The following is a 25,688-nucleotide window of genomic DNA, read 5'->3' on the forward strand; positions in this document are numbered from 1 at the left end:
GAACAAGTACCTGTGGGTGTCTTGCACCCTGCAATCCCCATCTGGCTTTCTAGATGCAGGGGGAGGGCATCAGGAGTGAGGCTAGACTCCAAAAAAACATTGCCCACCACATCCAAAATGGGAGGGATGGCTAAGGGTTTGTGCTGGGGGAGATCCAAAGACTCCCTTAGTCTCTTCTTAGACTGTCGGTAACCCTGAGCTTCCCAGTGGAAATGTTCCCGAAGGGTGTGTAAGGTCTCACCAAAGGACAGGTTCTCAGGGGGGTGGGATGCAAAAGGGATGAATTCCTCTGCATCAGAATCTTCAAAGGAGGTAAGGGGCTGTTCATCATCAGAATCCAAATATTCAGATTCTTCAGTGTCATGTTCTGAAAGAATTTCTGGGGAAAGATCCCTTTTCCATTTGGATGGAGTGGTCTGGTTACCTCTGATAAGAGAGATAAGATCCTCTGCCATTTTAAGAAGTTGTTGTGACTGAACAGGTTGGGCTTGAGGAAGATGGCAGCTTGGAACAATTTTTCTTGGAGTGGTCTTGCTCTTAGGCCTCAGTGTTTCCATGGGCTTGTGAGTGGCTATAGCCGGCGGGGTGGTCGTTTGTCTGGTGTCAGTTGTTCGAAAAACCTCCTTAGAGGCCAGTGCCTGCATAGTGGCCCAGGCAGACAACTGAAATACAGGCCAGATGTAGACTGTTCCGGTGGTGTACCGGACTCTGAAAGGGTCTTGGTAGAGGCCTGTGAAGGAATTGTGTCGGGCATCAGGGGCTGCGTAGGCGTCTCACTGAATTCCGGAGAGCTGACAACTGGCTTCAGGGAGGAGTTGCCTGAAGGCCTAATCTTATGTGGTCTGTCCTTTTCTTTATCTTTTCTCTTTTTGGGAATATCCACTGTATGCTGACCGATGGACGCCATATCGTAATGCGCAGACCTGGCTCTTTAATGTCTGGCTACAATTTCTGCTCTATGGCGAATGGTCCTAGAGTTAAAGAGGGCGCAGAACTGATACCCGGAGTCATCATGGTCTGGGCCTAAACAAGTTACACACAGGTCATGAAAGTCTCAGTGTGGCACTTGTTTTCCACAGCGCAGACAATTATTTACTTTTTCGGACATCGGTTAGTGCTAGAAAAACATCCCCAATGGGACAGTTAGCTTTAGTCATTTTCAACTTCACTCTGGCAACGGCCAACTGACACACACGCAAACTGGATATACCTTTGACTTGCCTTAGAGTACTACTTGTCAGTGAAATGCGTTTTAGGTGAAATGAACTTAAGGTGATTTGGTCTCAGTGAAATGGTCTTTCAGTGAAGTGATACGAATCCCTATATCTATATATGGGTCTCCTCCTGTTTGTTGAAAGTACATTTCATCAACAACAGAAAACAAAGCCCACTTCCGCGAAAGTGCATGTTTGCAAAAGCTGATTCGCCAAATTCCATTACAGTGGGGATAAGGGAATATATCCTTTTCCCCACTGTAGAGCGATCTCGGAATTAGCACATTTAAGTGGGGGGGGGTGCAGGGGGCTTGCCCCCATCCATAAATGTGATTTAGGGTTTGCTTTATTTTTTTATTCTTTTGTGTTTTTCCCTCGTTATTTTGCATTTCGCGAAAGTGCATTTTCAACAAAGTGCACTTTCGTGAAAGTGAGTTCAACGGTTTATGTTTCGATGAAACAATTTCAATGGATCAACATAAATCCATATAGAGATATATATATATAGATATATATAGGTTCATACTAGGCTATCTGCCCTAGGGCATTTATAAGCCTAGCCAGAATGTGTTTGGCTTTCGCCACCCATTTTAAATTTATTTTGCTATGCCCTTTTTCGAGGTTAGTATACTGTGCCTCTGTCTAACAGTGACACAGAAGTGATACCTGGGGTAAACCTACGATCTCCCATCCACTCAACAAGATTCCTCTTGAAGAGAGTCAATGAGGGACTCTGCCTAACCTGGACTGGGATTTTATTCCAGAGTGAAGGGAGCCTCTGGGTTATGAATCTGTCCCTCCAGCATGTCCTATTTATTTCAGTGCTGAGGTTCAAGTCTCTCGAGCGCGTAGCTCGATAGGATTTGGATTTTCTGAGGTGCAGCATGTCCATTAATTCCGGGTTGGACATGGCTTTATACGTCGGGCACCGATCACCTCTGAACAGGCGGTATGCCACTGAGTAGAGCTGGAGTTTCTTTAACCGTGCAGCATATGGCATCTGATTGAGCCCTTTGATCCTCTTGGTGAGGTACTTTTGGAGTCTTCCTAGTTGCTGCAGGTGTCTGGTAAGGTACATCCCAAAAGGGGCATTGTACTCAATTATGGGCCTGATGAGGGATGAGTAAAGAGGCACGATGACCTCCCCTGATCTAGATGTGAATCTCTTCATGATTAGGTGGGCTATATAAAATGTTTTTCTAACCACTTTGGCCACGTGGTTGTCAAATGAGAGATTGCTATCAACTTGGGTCCCCAGGTCCCTAATTACTTCTTCTGTACTTAATGGATTACCACCTATGTGGTAATTTGTGGGCACTTTGTTTTTGCCAAAGGGGATGACTATACACTTTTTGGCATTTAGCTTGAGGCCATGGCTCTGGCACCAGCTGTCTGTTTCTATGAGGCCCTTTTGGTGGATGCTTGTGTCAGCTGGAGAGTCGATTATGGCGCCCAGTTTGCAGTCATCTGCAAACTTGGTCAGCCACAGTCCTTCCGTGTTGGCCTGTACCTCCGAGAAATATATACCGTACAAGAGCGGTCCCAGGACTGAGCCTTGTGGGACACCACTTGTAACTGGTTTGGAGTCTGACATGGCTCCAGCAATTCTAACCATATGGGTTCTGTCCTTGAGCCAGTTTGCAATCCATCTAGTGACATAGGGGTTTATATTTAAGCTGGTGAGCTTATCTATAATGCCCGAGTGGGGTATTGTATCAAAGGCTTTTGCGAGGTCCAGGTAGGCTGTGTGGACCACCTTCCCCTCGTCAATGGCCTTGGTGACTGTTTCAAAGAAATCAACCAGGTTTAAGAGGCAGGATCTGCCCTTAAAGCCGAACTGGGTAGGATCCAGTGTCTGTAGGTCCCCAATATCTTTATTTATGAGGTCCATGATGATCCTTTCCATAGCTTTGCAGACCAAGCTAGTCAGGCTTATGGGGCGATAGTTTCCAGGATCCGTTGAGGCGCCACCTTTATGGAGAGGGACCACTGTTGCTGTACACCACTCTTTGGGCACATATCCTGTAGTAAGGCTGAGATTGAACAGTAGTTTTATGTTTGGGTTTAGCTCTTCTTGGAGTTCATGTAGGACGCAGCCCGGGACACCGTCTGGTCCCATTGATGCTGCGTTTTTTGCTTTGGAGAGGGCGGCTCTTTTCTGAGCATCTGAGATGTCAGGGGGCAGCACTCTGCTGGGATAGATATTTGCCCTTTTGGTGGGGAGGGGGGGGGAGTTTGCACTGAACCTGTCAGCTACGATGTTGGCAATGTCTGTGGGTTCGGTGTATTTTTTGTCATTTTGGACTAATTCTGAGCATATCTGGGAATTACCACCCAGGTTCCTAACATAACTAAAGAAAGCCTTGTGATTATCCTTAGTGTCCTGTGCAATTTTTCTCTCGAAGCTGGCCTTATAGGTTTTTATGTTACTTTTAACATCTTAGTCTTTGTATATACATTATTACATATTTGGTTATTGAGCAGGGAATGTATTTAAGCAATTTTTGATTATTTTTGATTTTTATGACAATATCTTCTCTGGCTTCTGCTCCTTTTCTATACCTTTAATATTTATTCACACTTTTTAATTGGCTCCATACTATTAACTGAATGGGTTTTGTCACATGATTTCACTCAATTTTGTAACAGAGGTATTTAAGCAGTGTGCGTTTGCTTTTAACTAGTTCTGAAGAAGTCCCAACTGTATTTGTGATGAAAACCCTTAACTAATTTCAATAAAAGTTATTTTTAAGGTCCATTGAGCTTTTTTACTCAGTTTGGCTTACACAACTAGGAAGTTTCTTGCTGCTGTACTGTTCCAGTGTCCCTTTTTTGCTTTGTTACAAGTGTTTTAGTTAGAAGATGTTCTACGCTGTTATTTCTTTTTTTATGCCCTCCCAATCCTCTTCAAGGGCACTTTTTGTCATGGGTTTAAGAGGTAAAAGATCATGCCTGTTCAAGCATGCAGAAATATAATTCATGTATTCTCATTAACTTCCTGAAATCCCATAACCTTTCTAGTTTCATATAACAGGAAGGTAGGTAACCAGAGTATGATGAGTTTATGATGATTAAACTACTTCCTAAGGAAGGTCTTCGTTTTCCTCAGCAGAGGCTTCTGTTAACTTCCTGTATTAATACTCATAATGGGAGACGGTAATATGCAAGCAGTGCAATGGTATCAAGATACAGCTCATTAGATAAAGCTATAAAGCCTCAGCACTGACAAGGATCGTTAAAGAGTTTCAGAGATCTTTGCCGCCCACTCATACCTCTTGTATTTACAAAACATCCGGTTCCAAATTCTCGCTTGGATGACATGTATACATCTGGTGAGGTTACCAACATAAATGTAGCCGTAAAACTTCAAAACATTTGATTGATGTAAAGCCCTTATTTAGCAGATATTGCTGTTGACATTACCTTCTTTTAAGTTACCATGGTTAATTACATGACTGGAAAATTTTCAGAGTCAATTTCATTCTAAGAAACTGATCTCTAATATCAACGGAAATCCCCTGAAGCAAGCTATAGGACCCCGATTTTCAAAATGAGCACTTTAACTAGAAGAACCAAAGACTTCCAACACCACTTCCAGTGAATCAAATCATTTCTGCACTAGACAGTGCAAAAAATGTTGCAGGCAACAAACTCTTAGGTAAATATTTGGTCATGTACTCAAAGTTGACCTTATATAAACAAGTTGTAGGGGAAGACTCACATCTAACTCTATGTACACTACTGCATTCTCTCTAAGAGACTGTGTGCCTTAGTTTTTAAAAGGACAGTGAAAAATAGACTCCTTCACCAACATTTTATGCAATCATAAACAAACAGTGTTATAATAGCAATGAAGAAGTACTGTTAAAAATCCATGGTAAAATAAAATCCTTCTGTAATCAGGAAACAGCCTACACAAAAATTGCACATTTGTGCAATTTTGCCACTTGCTATCTACAAGTATAGAGTGAATGGAGAGACTCAAACATATGGAAGACAAGAGTAAGCTATATAATTTCTTCTGTAGAACACAAAAGAAAAACTCTAAAGCAAATTTCAAGAGGAAAAACTGCTGCGATATCTTGATGTTGCTCTAGTGGGCTGAATCCAAACACTAGTTAATAACCAGAAAGAACCAAGAGGACAACCTCCCCCTTTTTTTTATTCCTACTAGTCACACAGCACACTAGCAAAGATGAAAAAGACAATTCCTCCTGATGCCAGTTCCTTGTTTCCATTTGCACGCCAGACCCACTTGGAAGCTGTTCAATGTTCTACAATGAAGAATCCTTTGACAAGTGCCTTACAGACGACTGTGTGCACATTCTCTAAAGACGGACTTCACTTAATTGTGATGGATTTGTGCTCATGTCATCACAAATATAAACACAATCTCATCTGAAACCAGTTATCAAGCAAAATGCCTTTTTATAACACAAAACTGCAAGGGTAATAGGGCAGTATATTTTACACCCATCTACTATGTGCAATAGTGTTTGGGTTCATGGAGATATGTGCATGACTAAATGGTGGGGTAAATGTGAAATGCAGAAACTACAGCCTTTACCATGTTAAATAAAGACTGGAAGAAAATGTTCCATCTTGTAATCCACAATAACAAATGAAACAGAACATAAGAAAAGATGCCTCACCACTTGCTGACCTTCAAGAAAACAGTGCCATACTACTTCTGATCTTACTACAATGAAAGCCAATACCTCATATGTTTTGATTTTAAACTGCAAGGTATCTATAGTTTTTAGACTTTCTTCATGTTCTCTTTCTTTTGTTGACAGCAAAGTCTTCAGATGTTCTCTCTGAAAAGTGAAAGATGTACTATAAGAAACCTCAAAAATGGTCAAATATCCAAAATATAAAAGTCTCATTATTTAGAATGACATCATAAATATTTTAAGAAACCAGTTCCTCAAATTATTTCATTACATCGACAGCAGAAAATACTGAAACCACAAATGGAGAGCTTGGATGTCTCAGATTCTCACTGTACTGTTTACATTTAAAAAAAACACATCCATAAAGAAATATACATTTTTATAAAGAAACACATGAAACTACTAATTCTTAATTGTCATGGGCTATATTCACTAATAAGGCCAGTTTTCTCACTGGAGGCAAAGGAACCTACCATCACTCCTCAGGAAATTACAGTTGTGTTAGGTACTTACCTTAAAAGTAGTTGTTAGAGTACCTTCCCTACTGTAGTGGAAACTCTTGGGAATTCCAACCTTACAGAAGCATTAGTCCAACCCAAATACCACAGACTTGCACCATCTCCCTCAGTCCATCGGACACCTTTCCCTTCATTGTCAGCGTGCTGTCCTATAAATGGTTGCCAGCTGGCACCATCTTTAGCTCTTTCTTTCCCTTTAACACTCTCCAGGGTAGTAAAGAATGTGAACTATTCAGCTATGTCCCCAGACCACAACAGGGAAGGTAGAGAATGGGACCTAACTGGAGGCAAGCGAATACTGAGAAGGGTACCTACCCCAACCCCAGGAAAGGAAAAGAAAGAGGGTAGGTGGGTGGGAATTGGTATTGCAAAAGTGACGCTTCCTGATCATTTATGACAACTATCTAACACCACTGTACTTTTCTTCTTTGCACAGTATAGTCAATGTAGCAGTAATAACTCTTGGGAAGATTACAAAAGAAAAACAGAGCTGGGAGATTATCCAAAAACTGGAATAAAAACTCAGTCCCTGGACAATGGCTAAAGCAAAGTCAATCCTAGCCCTGATTTCTTGATGCTAGGTCATCTAGCCACTTAACATAACTACAACATCCTTTGTAAACAAATGCCTGAAGGTAAGGAGTACTAAAATCATCCATCCTGCCAGCTTCAGCTTCTTCAAGTAAATGTACTGTAGACCACCTGTTCAGGGTGAGAAGGTCCACTTGTAGTGGGAGCATCCATGGATCTTCCAGGGCCATGTTCAGTAACTCAGAGAAATAGTGCTGCCTGAGTGAAAGGGGGGCTACTAGGATTACCTCTGGCTGGTCCTCCCTGCGCTTAGGTCTCACTGGGGATAAGGGGTAGGGGAAGGAAGACATCCAAAATTAAACATGTCCATGTGAAGGAGAAGGCATCTAGCATCCATGTTCCCTTTTCTGAAGCTCTTGTGCAATATTTCTTGAGTTACATGTTCTATCTATTTTTGGCACACCCCATTTGTGAGTTATTTAAAGGAACACTTCTCTCTAACATCTAATGATCTGGGTCTTGGCTTAACTTGCGGAGTGCACCTGTAGTGTTGCTCTCTAACCTGGGAGGTATTGAACTAGAGGGGGTCAGACTCATTCCTTGTGCCACTCTGAACAAGAGGTATGAGGTGGTGCTTCCTTGTCTGCTGATGTACCACGTTACTGTGGTACTGGCAGTTTGTTCAGAAGGATTCCTGTTTGCCTGTGCTCTTTGGACTGCCATCTACTCTGGAGTCTGGCTTCCCAAGTGCTTTGGGACTCTTACTTCCTTGAATGAGCTCCCCTAGTCCAGGTCTGAAGCCTCTGTCAGGATCAGGGTGCTTATTCCCAGCCAGAAGGGCAGTGTCTCGGTTGGTCCTGAAGGCTTATACTGGTCACTGAACTCTTTCTTGAAGCATGAGAGGAGGGGCATGGTGGTTTGCAGGGAGTGCTGATGTTGGCACCAGCATTTCTTTCAGCAACCATTGCAGTTTTCTGATATGAGGTCTGACTTGTTAACCTCGAATCACAGGAACATTCTGGCTTTCTGAACTACAGAAATGTGGATGGAAGAGGACATCTTTCAAGTCTAAGCTGGTCATGCCAGCTTCTGAGAGGATCATGGGCAAGAATCTGTGCAGGACAAGTAGCCTGAACTTTACAACCAGTAGAAATGTATTAAATCATGAAAAGTGAGCTGACTAAAGCCGTTAGTCCTGTTACTACAATATATCAGTTACGCCATGGCATGTAGAACTCTTTACACTTGTGCGGAGAGTTTGGATGAAACACAAGGAGATGAACAGATCGAGTTAGAGTTCCAAGATTACCTTGGGTATGAAGAAAAGCTCAGTCTTGACTGTAACTATGTTGTGGTAGACCATAAAAGGTCTTTTTATACAACAAATACACCAAAGCCGGAAATTCACAGATCCTGATGGTTGAAGCCACTGCTACCTGGAAAACAATTTAAAAAAAATTAAGTTATATATCTACAGTGCAATGAAAAAGTATTTGCCCCTTCCTGATTTCTTATTGTTTTGCACGTTTGTCGCACTTAAATGTTTCAGATCAAACAAATTTAAATTTATTCAGAGATAACGCAAGTAAACACAAAATGCATTTAAGTGATGATTTTATTTAAAGAAAGAAAACTATCCAAACCTACATGGCCCTATGTGAAAAAGTAATTGCCCCCCCTTGCTAAATCATGTGGTTAATCACATTTTTGGGAAAGCTGAGTTCAATTTCACTAGCCACACCCAGGCTTGATTACTGCCAGACCTGTTGAATCAAGAGATCACTTAAATAGAACCCGTCACACAAAGGAAAAAGAAAGGAAAGACAAGATCTCTGGAACCGGAGCAGAAAAGGGATCTATGTCCCTCTGGCGAGCCCAAAGAGAAAACCTCTTCCATTTGCTGGAATAAACCTATTTAGTGGAAGGTTTCTGAGATGCCAAAACAATATCCTTCACCGTGGAAGGCAATTTGGTCTGGCTGATTATCACTGGAACTGGAGGTACCAAGCTGTCAACCTCAGGGATGTCAAGTTCAGGAGGGTAAGTCCCCATGGGTGGGAGATCCTGCACTGGATATAATATCCAAGGGAGATGTTTCAGATGAGACCAGAGGAGGAAGAACCATGTTTGACGAGGCCAAAAGGGGGCAATGAGGAGGATGTGAGCCTTTAGGAAATGGGATTTCTGTAGAACTTTGGGAAAGAGGGGCGTTGGGGGATAGGCGTAAAGGAGTCCCAGCAGCCAATCGTAAACCACAGCATCCCTGGATGACTCCCCCCGGTGGGGGGATAGGGCAAAGTATTTGCTGCATTTGTGATTGACAGGAGATGCAAACAGGTCACAGCACAGAAATCCCCATAGGTCAAAGATCCGACTTGCCACTGACTGTTTCAGAGACCACTTGTGAGGACTCAGGATAGACCTGTTCAGTTTGTCCAGTAGCACGCTGGAATCACTGGGGATATGCACTACAGTTAACTTTGAACCTAACACCACTCTTAAGTATTTAACTGCGGTACCACCTTTAACATTCTTGTAAGAAAAGCGCAGTCTGGGTCTGAACTGTCTGCAAACAGCTACAGTTAACTTTGAGTATGTGTCTACCTGTTTGAGCCAATATTCATTTTCCCCTGGAGAGCACTCTGCTTTGGTTGTAAGCAGCCCCCCCCCGACACACACACACACACACACACACACACACACACACACACACACACACACACCTTCAACTTTCTCTTATTCCCTTCTGTTAGCAAATAGTATCCATAACTGATCAATAGTGTGTGTTTGTAAATTTAAACTATGACCACAGTAGCCTACTGATACAAGGTTATCCTGTTTTTCCACCTGAGAAACTAAGAAATGACTTACAGTTTCAGAGCAGTCCTTGGTCAATTGTGATTGTTTCTTAACACATACTTGTCTTTGCTTTGGCTCATTAGCAGCAGTACAAAGAACTGCCTGCTCACACCCTTGTTCTCCCCTCTCCCTTCCCTGTTTATTACCTTAAGACAAACCCAAAGTTAATAAATATTACATGTGGCAGGCACCATTTTTAAAACTACAATCCACTCTGCTACAGGCCCCATGAAGGCTCAGTGTCTCTCCAGTAAGTGTTTTACAACTGTAAATGCCTATTTTTGTTGAATTGTATTAGACATTTTACAACTGTATATGTTTATGTTGAATTGTGTTAGACATCTAATGATTTATGCTTTATTATTAGATGTTACTATGGCATGCTAGCATTTGTATGCACCAATTTGTTTTTACTATAACAGTATGTATGGTCTATTTTCATAGCTGCACCTTGTTCACTACGGTTATTCATGTAATTGTGTTGTGTGTAGACAGCTCATACTAGTGTCTAATTACTTCTATATAATTGTGCTGTTACTGGTGGACAGAATCACATTACAGAAACACGACAGATTGCTGCTCGCTATATTTTTATCTGTGAATGCATAACTGTTGTTCTTCCAACTGGCTCAGTATCTGCATATACTAAGTAGTTGGTGTATGGCATTCTCCTGCATGCGGTAGCTATTTGCTCAGTGTGTTTTTTATAATCTTTATAATATATATTTACCATCTCAAAAGTGCTTACTCCTCTCTGTACTCTTCTTTTCTAGACCTAACACCACTCTTAAGTATTCAACTGCGGTACCACCTTTAAATTCTTGTAAGAAAAGCGCAGTCCAGGTCTGAACTGTCTGCAAACAGCTACAGTTAACTTTGAGTATGTGTCTACCTGTTTGAGCCAATATTCATTTTTCCCCTGTTGAGCACTCTGCTTTGGTTGTAAGCAGCCCCGCCCCCCACCACACACACACACACACACACACACACACACACACACACACACACACACACACACACACACACACACACACACACACACACACACACACACCTTCCACTTTCTCTTATTCCCTTCTGTTAGCAAATAGTATCCATAACTGATCAATAATGTGTGTTTGTAAATTTAAACTATGACCACAGTAGCCTACTGATACAAGGTTATCCTGTTTTTCCACCTGAGAAACTAAGAAATGACTTACAGTTTCAGAGCAGTCCTTGGTCAATTGTGATTGTTTCTTAACACATACTTGTCTTTGCTTTGTGATTGTTTCCAGCCCTTCATATGAGCAACCAACAGGGTCTCTACCTGCTTCGCTCCCCACCCTGCCCCCTATTCCTTCCCACCCCCGGTGGTCCCACCTTTATTGCACTTAAACCCCTCCCATCTTTCTAATATCCAACCACAGCACTAACCCAACACTACCTCCTCCATCTTCCCACTAATATCACACCTCCTCAACTAACATGTACAAGCATACCTTTCCTATGCTCACTGCATGCACTCTCCTTGCATATCTTACATCCTACCAAAGCTCCATCATTTCCCCCACTCAACCACTACCACTGTACTACTACTCACACCACCACTCGTCTCACCCACACTCAGCTCCCCTCCCACCAGCTCAAGAACCATCCCTATGCACCCCCCACATATTCTACCAACTATATTACTCAAACATAAAGCATCCCTACAACTTAACATAGTAACCCTCCCACCATACCTATTACCCACAAAGCACAATCATAAAGTTTCCCTTATAAACAAACATATTCAAAAACTGAGAAAACTAATAATCTCATGCTTATCAAAACTAGCCCTAAGTGGAGACATCCACCCCAACCCTGGCCCTACCATCTCCAACCCCAATCTTCATAATCAGACTAGAAACCACAACTTCTCCCATATTACAGCCAATAGAAAGCCAAGTGACTTCCTTCTACTATATCTAAATATTAGAAGTATATCCAACAAAGTCCATGAACTCCATGCCACCATAGACTTGTACTCCCCAGATATAGTTATCCTGACAGAAACCTGGCTAAAACCTCACATTACCAGTGAGCAAATACTCTCTACAGGTTACAGCATACTAAGAGTAGACCGGCTAAACAAAAAAAAGAGGTGGTGTAGCTATAATATTTAAACAGCAACTAAACATCCAGATCTTAAAATCATCAGCTCCACAAATAGGCAATGAGGAAATAATATATGCCAACCTCAAAATTAACCAAAACAAAACCATCAACATAACTGGATGCTACTTCCCACCTGGCCAAAACATCCCTCCCCTAGAAAACCTCCTCAGCTGGTCTACCCACCATCTCCCCCAAGAAACTATCATCTTAGGTGATTTCAATATTGACTGGCAATCCTGTTCTGGCAACAATCCAACCCATCATGTACACCTTCATGGCTTCACTCAACTAGTCCAGTCACCAACCAGGATAAATAAAAACTCCATCAAGCACACTACCCTGGATTGGATACTAGTCAGTAAGAGCCCCCAGTCATATATAACAGGCTGCTTATCAGATAGCCTCAGTGATCACTCCCCAACATTCCTACTCAAAAAATACCTATATCAAGCTAAACCTGTCATCTACCGTCAAATACGTAAAAAACTAAACTTTAACCCACTCACATTCATCTCATCCCTCAAAGAATGTAACTGGCATCCTCTAAAGTACCTCAGTCTAGATGATGTAGTTGAATTGTTTAATACTACCTTCCTGAACATCCTTAATTACCATGCCCCCATAAGATTCTCCAGAACCAAAGCACAACCCTCCCCACGGCTACAGAAAACCACTAAGTCAGAAATGAAAATCAGGGATGAAGCCTGGGAGCACTGGCGCAAAACCAAAACCCCTCCAGCTAGACAGAAATTCTTAGAACTACGCAAGAGAGTCAAAAAGCTAATAAAACAGGACAAATCCCAATACTACCAGTCTGCCCTAGACTCCTCGCAACACAGCCCCAAACAATTCTGGTTCTCCATAAACTCCATCCTCCACCCAGGTAAAGTCAGTACCCCTCCTCCTAACATCCCTCACTCCTCAGAAAATATTGCTACCTCATTCAACACACACTTCACCCAAACCATACTATCACTAGCTAAACAACACAACCCCCCACACCTTCAACTTGTAATCTCCCCACTGCCTTCTCTTTTTCTCCTGTACCTACCTCCAACATAAAAAAACTCTTAACTAAACTTAAACCCACCAAATTAGCAGCAGACAGCCTCCCAAGTGAATACCTACAAATCGCAGCTGATGCTCTGGCCTACCCAGTATCCATCTTGATTAACCGATCTCTGTCAGAAAGTTACGTTCCCACACTGTGGAAAGTATCACATATAATTCCCCTCCACAAAGGCGGACCCTCCACAGAACTAACCAATTACTGCCCCATAGCTATTCTCTCTCCACTCTCCAAAATACTAGAGAGATGCATACACTCTCAGGTCTCAAGACTACCTCCTTACTAACGACCTCCTTTCCAGTACTCAGCATGGTTTCTGACCAAACCATAGCACCACCAGTGCCTTGCTCTCCTTTACTAACACTATCCTTCAGCATAAAAACAATGGCTATCTCTCCTCTGCTACTTTCCTAGACCTATCTAAAGCATTTGACATGGTCCCACACAAATAACTTATCTCTGTCCTCAGTAACCTATCCTTCTCACCAACTGGTTTCAGAGTTACCTGTCTGACCGCCAACAATCCGTTGTATGGCAGAATGACATATCTCCCCAACTACCTGTCTCCATAGGGGTTCCCCCAAGGATTCATCCTTGGACCCCTACTCTTCTCTGTTTACACCAATAATCTAGCCTCTGCCACCAAACATGGCACACACATACAATACGCAGATGACTCGACCATCATCTGCTCAGCCCAGTCCCTACCAAAACTGCAAAAAGTCACACACGAAGCCTTTGCCTCTGTTGAAACATGGTTATCCGATGCCCGATTAACACTCAACCCAAACAAAACTAAACTACTCATCTTCCAACTGACCAAACATACTCAAAACAACTCTCACTTTAACATCATGGCAAAAGACAACACCACTATATACCCAACCGAACACACCAAATTGCTAGGAGTGGAAATAGACAATAAACTAAAATTTGCATTCACATATCCATGACTATAAAAAAAGTCCACAAAAAACTAGGAGCTTTATACAGAAATAAGCAATTTCTCACCAAAGCAGCAAAGATTTCAATTGCAAATTCCCACCTTATCTCCACCCTACTTTATGCCTCTCCAATATATACCAACCTAAGGCAATGTGATCTAAACAAGCTAGTGACCTGCTACAACAAAATCGCCAAATTCGCCACAGGGGCATCCTACCATAGTCATCACTCTCTCTCTCTCTTGCTGAACTGGGCTGGCTTGAACTCCCTCACCTCCTTCAGTGGTATCAACTCTCACTCGCCCACAAACTAGTAAACCATCCACTAAATGTCCCATCCCTCCAGAATCTACTCCTACCCTATCGCACCACCAGACCACCAAGATCCAGCAGCAAAAATCACTTGCAGATCACTAAAGCCAATAACTCTGCTGGTGAAGCACTATTCTCTTGCGCCATAGCCAAATTATGGAACTCACTCCCACCCACAATTACCACCATACCATCATGCACCCACTTCAAAACTTTACTAAAAGTGCAACTAAAAACATGCTGGCTATGCCCTTGCAACTCCCACTCTAATATCATCCACCCCATCCAACCACTACCTTTCTTTCCACTCCACTAACTACCTTGATTATAGCAAGCTCAGATGCTCATAAGCCAGTACTTATTATACAGCACAAACTTCTTCTTCTTGTAACATTTGTTAATGTCTGGTATGCACTTCACAGATAAAGATTCTAATTGTCTACTGATGTACTATGTTCTTCATCTGTAAATATGTTGCAAGTAATTGCTATGTAAATTGTTGATCACTATGTAATCCAATGTAAATACTGTCTGTTTATTTTAACTGTGGAGCTTTTCTCCCCGGGCCGCCACTGAAAATGGACCTACGTCCAGTCGGACACTCCCGGTCAACAAATTTAAATAAATAAAGTGAAGTAGGCCAAAAGATCCCAAAAAGTAAGACATGCCACGATCTAAAGAAATTCCAGAACAGATGAGAATGTAATTGACATTCTATCAGCCTGGAAAAGGTTACAAAGCCATTTCTAAAGCTTTGGGACACCAGCAAACCACAGTGAGAGACATTATCCACAAATGGAGAAAACATGGAACAGTGGTGAACCTTCCCAGGAGTGGCCGGCCTACAAAAATTACCCCAAGAGTGCAGCAACGACTCATCCAAGAGGTCACAAAAGAACCCAGAACAACATCTAAAGAACTGCAGGCCTCACCTGCCTCAGTTAAGGTCAGTGTTCATGACTCACCATAAGAAAGAGACTGGGCAAAATTGGCATGCATGACAGAGTTCCAAGGCGAAAACTACTGCTGACCAAAAAGAACATAAAGGCTCATCTCACTTTTGCCAAAAAACAACTTGATGATCCCATGACTTTTGGGAAAATATTATGTGGACTGATAAAACAAAAGTTCAACTTTTTTGGAGGTGTGCATCCCATTACATCTGGCATAAAAGAAACACAGCATTTCAGAAAAAGATCATGCCAACAGTCAAACATGGTGGTAGTAGTGTGATGGTCTGGGGCTGCTTTGCTGCTTCCAGACCTGGACAACTTGCTGTGATTGATGGAACCATGAATTCTGCTCTCTACCAAAAAGTCTTGAAGGAGAATGTCCGGCCATCAGTTCGTGACCTCAAGCTGAAGTGCAGTCGGGTTCTGCAGCGCAGCAGGACAAAGATCCAAAACACACCAGCAAGTCCACTTCTGAATGCCTTAAAAAAAAACAAAAACAAAATGAAGGTTTTGTAGTGGCCTAGTCAAAGTCCAGACTTGAATCCAATTGAGATGCTGAGGGATGACCTTTAAAAGATGGTTCATGCTCGGAAACCCTCCAATATGGCTGAATTAAAACAATTCTGCAAAGAAGAGTGGGCCAAAATTCCTCAACAACGATGTGAAAGATTGCCAGTTATTGCAAATGCTTGATTGCAATTGTTGATGCTAAGGGTGGCACAATTAGTTATTAGGTTTAGGGGGCAATTACTTTTTCACATAGGGCCATTACTTTTTCACATAGGGTCATGTAGGTTTGGATATATTTTTTCCCTTAATAAATAAAATCATCACTTAAAAACTGCATTTTGTGTTTTCTTGAGTTATCTTTGTCTAATACTTACATCTGTTTGATGATCTGAAACATTTAAGTGCGACAAACATGCAAAAAAATAAGAAATCAGAAAGGGGCAAATACTTTTTCATTGCACTGTATGTATACACAGACATATGAAAAAACACTAAGGTAGCAAAACTGACCAGTTTGGACCAGGCAGTGCGAGTCTTTCAATCAAAATTCTCAAGTCCTGATTGGATAAGTCTCCTAGGAGGGGGTATCAGGTTAAGAGCTCCACTTAGAAATATCTTGACAAGAGAGAATATGGAAACTGAAAAATCAGAGGAAATAAAAAAGATTCATTCTGACAGGATCACATGCAAGAACATGAAAAGACAACTGCAACAGGTGACTCGCTACCCCAGGAGGGTAGGCCATTGAATATCATATATAAACTACACCTGCTGCTGTCATACACATGCACAATATCAATAAAATGCTGTAGTGCAATGGACAGGATATTCATCCAGCTGGTTGGTGCAGTCCTTCTGGCCAATTACAGTCTTACACAGCATCACACCGGCCAGCAAACTGGGTCCTGTACATCTGCAATTACATGTATGCCAGCCATGTGGGCAGCATAAAGGTTCCTGCAGTGGATGATGATGGTGTGCAGCTCCCTTGTCACCTACACAGCACTCATCCTAGTACTACTTGTAAACATTATGAGCCTGGTGGGTTGTGAACCACATCAAGTCCATGTGTATCTTGGTGGACATATGTCTCAACACTTTATGAGCCATCCCCACCATAGCATAGGCCAAATATGATGGACATGCATGCCTTAACTATGCTAAGCACTCAAAATAGGCATTGGTTGTGTGTACAACAGCATGACAAACACTGCTTGTGGGATGAGGCCTGTGAAAATGTCTGCCCATGTAGGGCACCACTGCAATCCTTCATACGCTACTACTGGATTAAACACTGCTGACAGAGCACATAAGGCAATGTACAGGGGATGACGAACTATATCCTGCAGCACAGCTCTGCCAGGGGTGGAGGCCCATGTGTCTGCAGGCTCCATAGAGTGAAACAGAGGTCATGGATCTTTAAGATCTCCTGTCTAGGAACACACCTGTGTATATTTAAGCCACACCTACATAGGAAAAACTGTTCCTGCTTGTTGAAGTAGCTGCACATCATGTCTCAATGTGGGACTTCTCATGAAAAGCTGGATCTCCATGCAACTGTGTCATCTGGAGCTGTTGGACATGTATACCATGTAACCCCATCATAGCAGGACAAATCATGACTAGTCAGATTGCTACTTACACATATTAGCATGTGAAAGGTAAAAGCTCATACAGGTGCTCAGTACGTAGAAAGTGAACTAGACGTGCAATGGGCGTGCAGTTACCATTGCTAGACCAGGAAAGGAAGGTCTGCAGAAGTCTACCAGGCATGACCATTCCCCAAATGCAACTGTCAAGGATGTTTCAGACACTATACATGAGCTGTGCACTACAGGGCTAGCGACAGACAAAATGACCCAAACATGACCTTCTAGGATACAATGATGCACGTTGATAGAGTGCTCAGTCTCCTAATAAAGTGGGCCCTTTACCAGTGAACATGATGCTAACGGAAGTTTGCCAGTGCACCCCACCCAGGGACACTGTCTGCTCTGAAGAACTTTAGCTCTGTACAATATGATGTGTGGACTGAGGCAAGTGCAGACAAACAGGGAGTCTACCGTTTTTCTACTGTTGACTATAGTGGACATTATTAAGACTACACCATCACAAAGCTGGCACTGATGGACTGTACTATCCCCACAATGAGCCATGTGGCCCAGCAGCTGTATTTCACCAGTGGCTTTGTAGGTCTTGATCATGAGAATACAATATCTTAATACTGGCATACTACTTGATGGTTAGCAGGTACGTGACAGCATACTCCAACTCAACAGTAGATTAAAAGAACATGGAACAAAAGGCAAGCCAACAGTTCAGACCTGCATTCATTATATGCATCTTTGAAAATACAGTCTTTAATGGAAGTACATAAAGCCTTCAATGATGTTCATCTCAATGACTGCAGTTTTTAGTAAACAATTATCTGGATACAGGTGCAGCACTGACTAGCAACTCAGTACGGCACAGATCCCACCTTTATGCTGCAGACCTGGAAACACTTAGCCCTGAGACACCTCAGTGGTGACACTTTTCCTGAAATGCAGGATCCCAATGATGAGGAGTCCTCCTTTGTGGCTGCTATGCTTCCTGAAAGGGCACTACATCTTGTGTGGAAGCAGCAGCATGAACTGCGTCATGAAAGGATTCTTCATGTGCCCTCCCCCCAAATACCCAGTAAATTTCTGGAGTGTTGCAGAGACAATTAGCACTGGACCTCCCCAATGAACTGTCCTGTTAAGTTATGACATCTCTATCTGAATGTCACAGCTGGGACAGCAGCAGGCATTCACTGGGATACTACTATACACTGCTTGGGAAGCAGAAGGTATCTGTAGTGCATGATGCACGATGATTTCACTAAATAAAAAAAAAAAAGATAATATCCTGAGCACCATTACAGAGCAAGCCCCAACCTTCACAATGCTTAGAGGATTGTTAAGCACCCCTAAGAGCTGTTAATATTGTCTCTACACTAAAAGCAGACAGCAATGACCAGAAAACAACAGCAGCAACATGGCATGAAACAGCTTTGTTTCAACTCCTGATTCTACCTGGTCTGCTAAAGTACATCCAGTATTTTTGTTACAACTGCATCTCTTACACAGAAATATGCAACACATCAACCCTACTGTTTTACCAGCTTTCAAAGCTAGTAGAACACATCACTTTTTTAATCAAAATTTTCACCATTAGTAAATGGAAAAGAAATCTCCACATACTACAAAGAACTATGATCAGATCTCTAATCGTAACAATCATATTATGTGTTCACAACATGGATGTCGAGATTCACTCTTGAGGAGAATTTCTTATCCACATCTCCAACTCGGTATATGCTCATTGTAATCCATAACCAGCATTTAATCCTCTCTGTTAGAGTCCTCTATTATACACTTTGCAGCGAGAATAAAGGTACATAGTGGAGCAATGGGTAGCCCTTTCCAGGGCTGCACCCTACTCCTAAAAAGTGTCTGTGGTACTGCCTATAATGAATGTCTAAACAAGTTCTAGCTGTGGACTATAAGGATGATGACAGTAAGCTAACATCTGTGACACATAACCTTACGCTGCAACTAAAAGGTGTCCTACATGCCTACATCACTCAGACATATATATTTCTTACTTTGAAACTTAATCAGTTCACTGTTTAATGACATGTTATATTAATCTTCCCATTCAATTTTCCTACATAGCTGAATACCTTATAATGGCTTTCTGGCTTTAAAATTATGTTTATAGCTAGATTTAGAAGATTTCCTAAAAAGTACATACAATGCATAGTAATTAATACCAGCTTTAAAGAATTTTTAAAACCAAGTCATTTTTTTCTTTATCTAGGTGATTTCTAGGATGCCTTTTTATGCCTAGCCATGATTTTCCATTAGTAAATGGCAGGATAACTCACCCAGGAGCATCTAGTTGAGTTGAGGTGGCAGAGTTTTTACAAACTGCTTTTTTTCCAATTGCTTACATATCTTTTTATTCTTCCTGACAACATCAAAAGGATTTCTGTTGAATTTGTCAGCATATCTGTTGCCAATGGGCACATGTCCGTAGAATGTAGAGGTTTGTAATGTCACACAACAAACACTCAAAATGAAGAATTCATCAACAGTATCCCATGTAGACTTAGTTCACAAACAATAGTATCTCAAATCTAATTTCATATGGATGCAATTTACTGCATAGTAATTGTCATTCAACGTCTAGAAAGGCTGATTTTACTTTTGGGTTAAATGACAATGGTATTATGATCTGCAGGGACTACAGACACGATCGACCTTAGTTGGAATTTGCAATATTTGATCAAAATGTTTCAAATAAGCACAGTTAAGTAATGTTACAAAATATGTGTTTGATGTGGGGTAGTTTATCCAGTCAATATTTGGTCATTTAAAATCTTGCAAAATAATTTTAGTTCTACTTACTTTCGTACCTTGGGATCTTAGTAAGACAAATCCTCATGTTTGATGGGGGCACAGACAGTCAAAGGTGGATACCTATACTATTATATTCATCATCACTGAAACTGAGTAAGCAATTTCTACTCCAAAGATCTTTTCTAGCTTCAACTTTCAGGTATACTTTAGCAAACATAGATACACAGTCACTTATCTCATTAGACCTGAAACAATGGAAGGTGGTGTACCCTTGAATTTATAACACACGATTTAGAGCTTTAAACCAGGTTTTGGTAATGGTACAAATATTAACATATCTCAAACTGGGGAACACATTTAAATAACCCTTTTTTTAAATCTGGAGATAGTTGACATTTAGCAAGGCTAACTTTACTTTTTAAATCTTCAATGTTTTTAATTTTTTTTGATTTATACATGTTTATGATACTATGAATGCCCCGATCGGTGCTTTAGCTCCTTCACAAAAAAAGTAAAGTCGATCAGCTGGACATCTCACTCCAGGCTGACAGACGTGAATCCCTTGTCTATTACTGTGTCAGTAGCCACTGACAGACATTTTGTCTTGATGTTAAAGTGTCATAATTATGTAATTTCCTAACGCAAATTCAAAATAGAAGATCTCACAATGATCACTTTGAATGATACCCCTGTCATAACTATCCTTAATTCCTTCATAAATTAGTTGAGATTGCAATAATTTCTGTCCCACGCATACAGGATTCTGTCACAAACTTCTGCCTTAAATGGGTTTTATTCCGGCTTTATAGTAAGTTAAGAGGCTAATAGCACTTGGGCCCTTACAATCCTAGCTAAGTTCTAACCTTATTTCCACGATCAGCACCCTACTGCCCCTATCCAAGAGAGACACAGGTGAAACTTCCAGAGTAAATTTACAGTTACCCATCCAAACACTGAGATTGCATTTGAAAAGGGCCAATGAGGTGCTCCATTTCACATGAAGTGGGAGTCTGTTCCAGAGGTGTGGTAACCCCTAGGAGACAAATGTGTCCCTCTAGCAGGTTCTACTAATGTCACATAGCAGAGGTTGTCTTTAGAGCGAGTAACCTATGTAACATTTGATTTACAGAGATGCAGCATTTCCAATAAAGCAGGGTCAGAGACTGCCTTATACACAAGGCAGAGATCGCCTCTGAGTAGTCTGTTTGAAACAGAATAAAGTGACAGTGATTTCAGACGATCCACATAAGACAAATGTTGAAGGCCTTGAATTTTCCTTGTGAGGAACTGTTGTGGTCTCTCCAGTTGCTGCAGCTGCTTGTAAAGGTACATACCAAAAGGAGCATTGTACTCAATTATTGGCCTGATGAAGGAAGAGTATAGGGAGGTTATAACTTTTTTTTTCTGGAGGCAATACCCTTACTTATGAGATGAGCCATACAGAATGCCCTTCTTACCACTGTGGAGACATGGTGGTCAAAGGTAAGGTTGCTGTTAACCTGTGTGCCCACGTCAATACAGAGTGCGTTACTTAAGGTGTTGCTATTGATGTGGTAGTCAGCAGGACATCACCCTTACCGAAAGGGATAATGATGCATTTTATTTGCACTGAATTTAGGCCATGACTTTGGCACTAATCATTTGTTTGTGTAAGACCATCTTGTAAGATGTTGGCATCATTTGCAGATTCTATGACTGCTCCCAGTTTACAGTCAACAGGAAACTTTTTCAGTCACAGACCTTTAGATTTTGCTTGTACTTCAGAGAAATAGATTCCAAACAGTAGAGGTCCCAGGACTGATCCCTGTGGAACACCAATGGTCACAGGTCTGCTGTTGGAGGTGGATTTCCCTAGTTTGACTATATGGGTTGTATCAGTGAGCCAGTTAGTGACCCATCTAACGATACAAGGGTTGATACCTAACTGTATGAGTTGGATGTCTGAGTGAGGATTGTGTCAAACACCTTGGCTAAGTCTAGGTCAGCTGTATGCACAGAGTTCCCCTCGTCCGGGGCCTTGGTGACTGTCTCCAAGAAGTCCACCAGGTTTAACAGGCATGATCTCCCTTTGACAAATCCACCTTTGTGCAAGGGAATAATGGTGGCCATTTTCCATTCAGCTGGGATGAAGCTGGTGCTTAGACTATAACTGAAAAAGAGTACCAAAAGGTGTTGCTAATTCTTGTTTCAGCCCATGTAGGATGTTGTCTGGGTTGTTATCAGGTCCCATAGATGCTGTGCTTTTGGCCTTAGGGAAGACATTTATGACCTGCTCTTTTGAGATATAAGGTAGGGGCAGGTGGTAGGGATGTCATGGGGTACGTGTGGCAGCGACAGGGGAGCAATTTTTTTCACAGAATCTGTCTGCAAACAGTTTAGCTATGTCCACAGGCTCAGGATATGTGCTATCCAACTACCAGTTCGGCAAAAATCTGGGCTTTTCCTTTACGGTTAAGAATGTAACTAAAGAATCCCTTATGGTTGTCTTTAGCTGAGGAAGCTAATTTGGATTCATAGATTGCTTTGAAGGATTTCAAAAGAGGTCTTATTCTCTTGTTTAAGCTGAGGAGGGAGTGTTTCCAGTTTAGGGCTCACTCCCTCTTACTCAGATAACAATTTCTTCCTCTTATTGTAAAGCCTATTTATGGCAGTTGTTCACAAGGCAGGTTTGTGCTTCCTTGAGGAGCTTGTTTTGGTCCTATCAGGTACAGCAGAGTTATACAGGCGTCTGTATAAAGCATTGGTGTAGAACTTGACATAGTTGCAAGTTCCATCTTTGGGGTGGTGCAATGAAGCTATTTATACTATCCTGTAAGAGGTTATAATCTGCTTTGGAGAAGTTTTTTTAGTTTAGTTGCTGCTAGGAGGGGTCAGGTGTGATAGTTACTTCAAATGAGACAGATCTGTGGTCGGATCTGTGGTCAGATCTCACTAGGGAAGACCTCTCAGCACCAGATCTTTAATGTTGCCACCTCTTGTGGAGTTATCAACCAGCTGGTCCAGGACATTGGAGATAATGAAGTCAAGGAACCTTTAGGCAACTGAGTTTGAGCACAAGCAACTTACCTAGTATGCACTTATCTCCTCCAGGTTTTCAGACAATGGATGGGTAGTCCAGTCACCCAAAACCATGGCGTTCGTATGCATCTTTATAGTCTCAACTAGATCCAAATAGGCAGAGTGGGTGTCCTGATTCATGGAGGGGGTCATGTAGCTGGCAATGACTTGAACAGGTGTCCTACCAACAGTTAATTGCAGCTGAAGTATCTCCAAGGAATCATAGTGTTTAACCAATCTGGAGGTGCATTTACCTTTAATGAATATCAGTTGATACACCACCTCCTTTAGTTTTCACACCTTAATTTTGTGGTCTGAATGTGTGGAAGGAGGTATAAGCCAGTATGACTGGGGTGCTCTCCACAGCCTTGAACAAGGTCTCTGTGACTGCACAAAAGTCTGATTCTTCCAAGGTGAGGACTGCTGCCAGTGAGTGCAGTTTCATGTTAAGACTCCCAGCATTTAGCAGCATAACCATGAGGTTGTTTTTAGATGGAGTTATTATGTCAGGAATTTTGTCCTTGAGACACTGCCTAAAAAGGCACTATGGGGGAGTGGCAAGTGCTTCAGTTTTAACCCATATATTTTGTTACTGTGGGATCTCGCCATAACCAAGGTAAAGTGACTATGTGCAACCTATGTCAGCAGTGGGAAGTCTATGTAATACATCACTTTTATGCCATTCTGGTTTTGTTGAGCTTAGGGCTTTCTGTGGTACAGCTATAGGGCATTCCTTAGAACCTCAGAGTATACAATGGCAGGTGTGTGTGTGTGAATGCTCACAGGATACAGCTGCAGTTTATAGTTTGGTCTTAATATTCTTGATATGCTAGCCCCTCACAAACATTTAATATAATGTTAAAAAATAACATAACTTTCTGTAAGCATAAGGTACCTCCATCCATCAAACCTTTATAAAGAAAATTGTCCCAAAAGCTCAAGAAGTGCCTCTACCCTAAATCAGCATCTAAAAATAATTCAGAGAAATATTAACTTGCTAGCCCCTCTATTTACAGCTACTTTGTAGAAAAGGATAAGGTAGTCAGTATTAATCAGAGATTTTAAAAAGTTAGCTGGAAAAATTTTTAAATCTGGTGGTATGGAAGTGTGGTATGGGAAGACATGAATGAAAGAATAACCTTTAGTTAAAGCGGACTGTATTCACAACATGATCCAGCAGTCACTATTACCTATAAGAAATTAAAACCGGGAGGGTCTTCTGATGTTAAACCTGTACTGACACAACTCAAGAGCCACAGGGCTTAAAGACTGTAAGAAAATGCACATTCTACCTCTCTAAACATGCTGAAACTCAAAAGGAACAGTAAAATGCATTTTTTTTAATATTACAGCAGTATGTGATGCTTCAGAAGCAGCTCACATGCCTGTTACACGCATCATCATCACGCCTACTAATTTGATAATGGGATTTAAAGAAATATATGGCATCCTCAGCGAAAGTAAATATGTGAAAGAAAAAAAAAACATGAAATTACTAATACTGTGAACACATGAAGTTCAACATTTCTCATTAAATAGTAGTGCTGTGACAATGTTCTTTCTGTGTCTTTGCATTTGGTTTTAGGGACATGTAAATTCCCTAGGTTAACAGCAAATTGAAAAAAGACATACCAGTTTCACCTTAATAAAAGTATTTATACCTTGCTAGCATGGGAAACGGACATCTATTCTGAAGAGCTGACAATTTACAAAGTGTTAATTATAACTTCTGTGAATTTAATGTTACTGCACTGCAGAAACTCCCTGCCCATTAACACACCCATCATTCAAACAGCTGGAAGAGTAAAAACATCTGATGCGGCAGCTCCATATTTTAAGATGTGTTGCTTTCATGTAAACTCCTTACTTTTGAGAGAACAGGAACAGAACAGCAACTAGTCTAACAGAGTTAGACTTGCTGACCTCCAAAGGTTACTATAGGAGAAGGAAAAAAAATTCTCATCTCCCCACTGGGTTTTCAGTTTTTTTGTCTTCCACCAGGTGCCAAATGAATCGGCTAGGAAGTGACACCCATATACACATGCGTGTATGATCTGGCTCGACAAGCCTTGAGCAGGAGCTCAAAGGGGAAAGGATACAAGTTGGTTGGCCTAGCTCCCACATTCTTTTGTCAACCTACTGTACCATTAACTACTTTTCTGGAAGATGGTAGAGCATGAAAGTGCTCAAAATGTTTAATAAGCATGTTGTGTCTTTCGGCTTTTCCCGGTTAGGGGTCGCCACAGCGGAACTCCAGTCGGCTAATGATTGGCAGTAGATTTTTACGTGCCGAGTTGCCAGCCCTGATGCACAACCTTCAATGAAGGTACGCCCATTCACGCACGTCTCCACACAGAAGACGCTCTAGCTGAGAATCGAACAGGACAACGTCTTACTGTGAGGCAACAACACTACCGCAGCACCACCACCACAGTCTAAAATGTTTAATAAGCATAATCTCCCATAAATAAAGTAAGTTTCTGCTCAGAAACTATAAGAAGATTAGGGCACCCCTGAAAGGTTT

General features: G+C 41.6%; 1 protein-coding gene across 1 annotated transcript in view; it reads right to left on the reverse strand.

Annotated features, from left to right (window-relative positions):
* The window catches only part of UACA (uveal autoantigen with coiled-coil domains and ankyrin repeats), an 845,278-nt gene that overhangs the window by 214,224 nt on the left and 605,366 nt on the right, over positions 1–25,688 (reverse strand). Inside the window, exon 13 of the mRNA XM_044077695.1 lies at positions 5,933–6,031. Coding sequence (XP_043933630.1) covers positions 5,933–6,031 — 99 coding nt within the window. The remainder of the gene's footprint in view (positions 1–5,932; positions 6,032–25,688) is intronic.

The sequence above is a fragment of the Protopterus annectens genome, chromosome 7.part0 (assembly GCF_019279795.1).
Source record: "Protopterus annectens isolate FY-2018-M chromosome 7.part0, PAN1.0, whole genome shotgun sequence".
NCBI classification, from domain to species: domain Eukaryota; kingdom Metazoa; phylum Chordata; order Ceratodontiformes; family Protopteridae; genus Protopterus; species Protopterus annectens.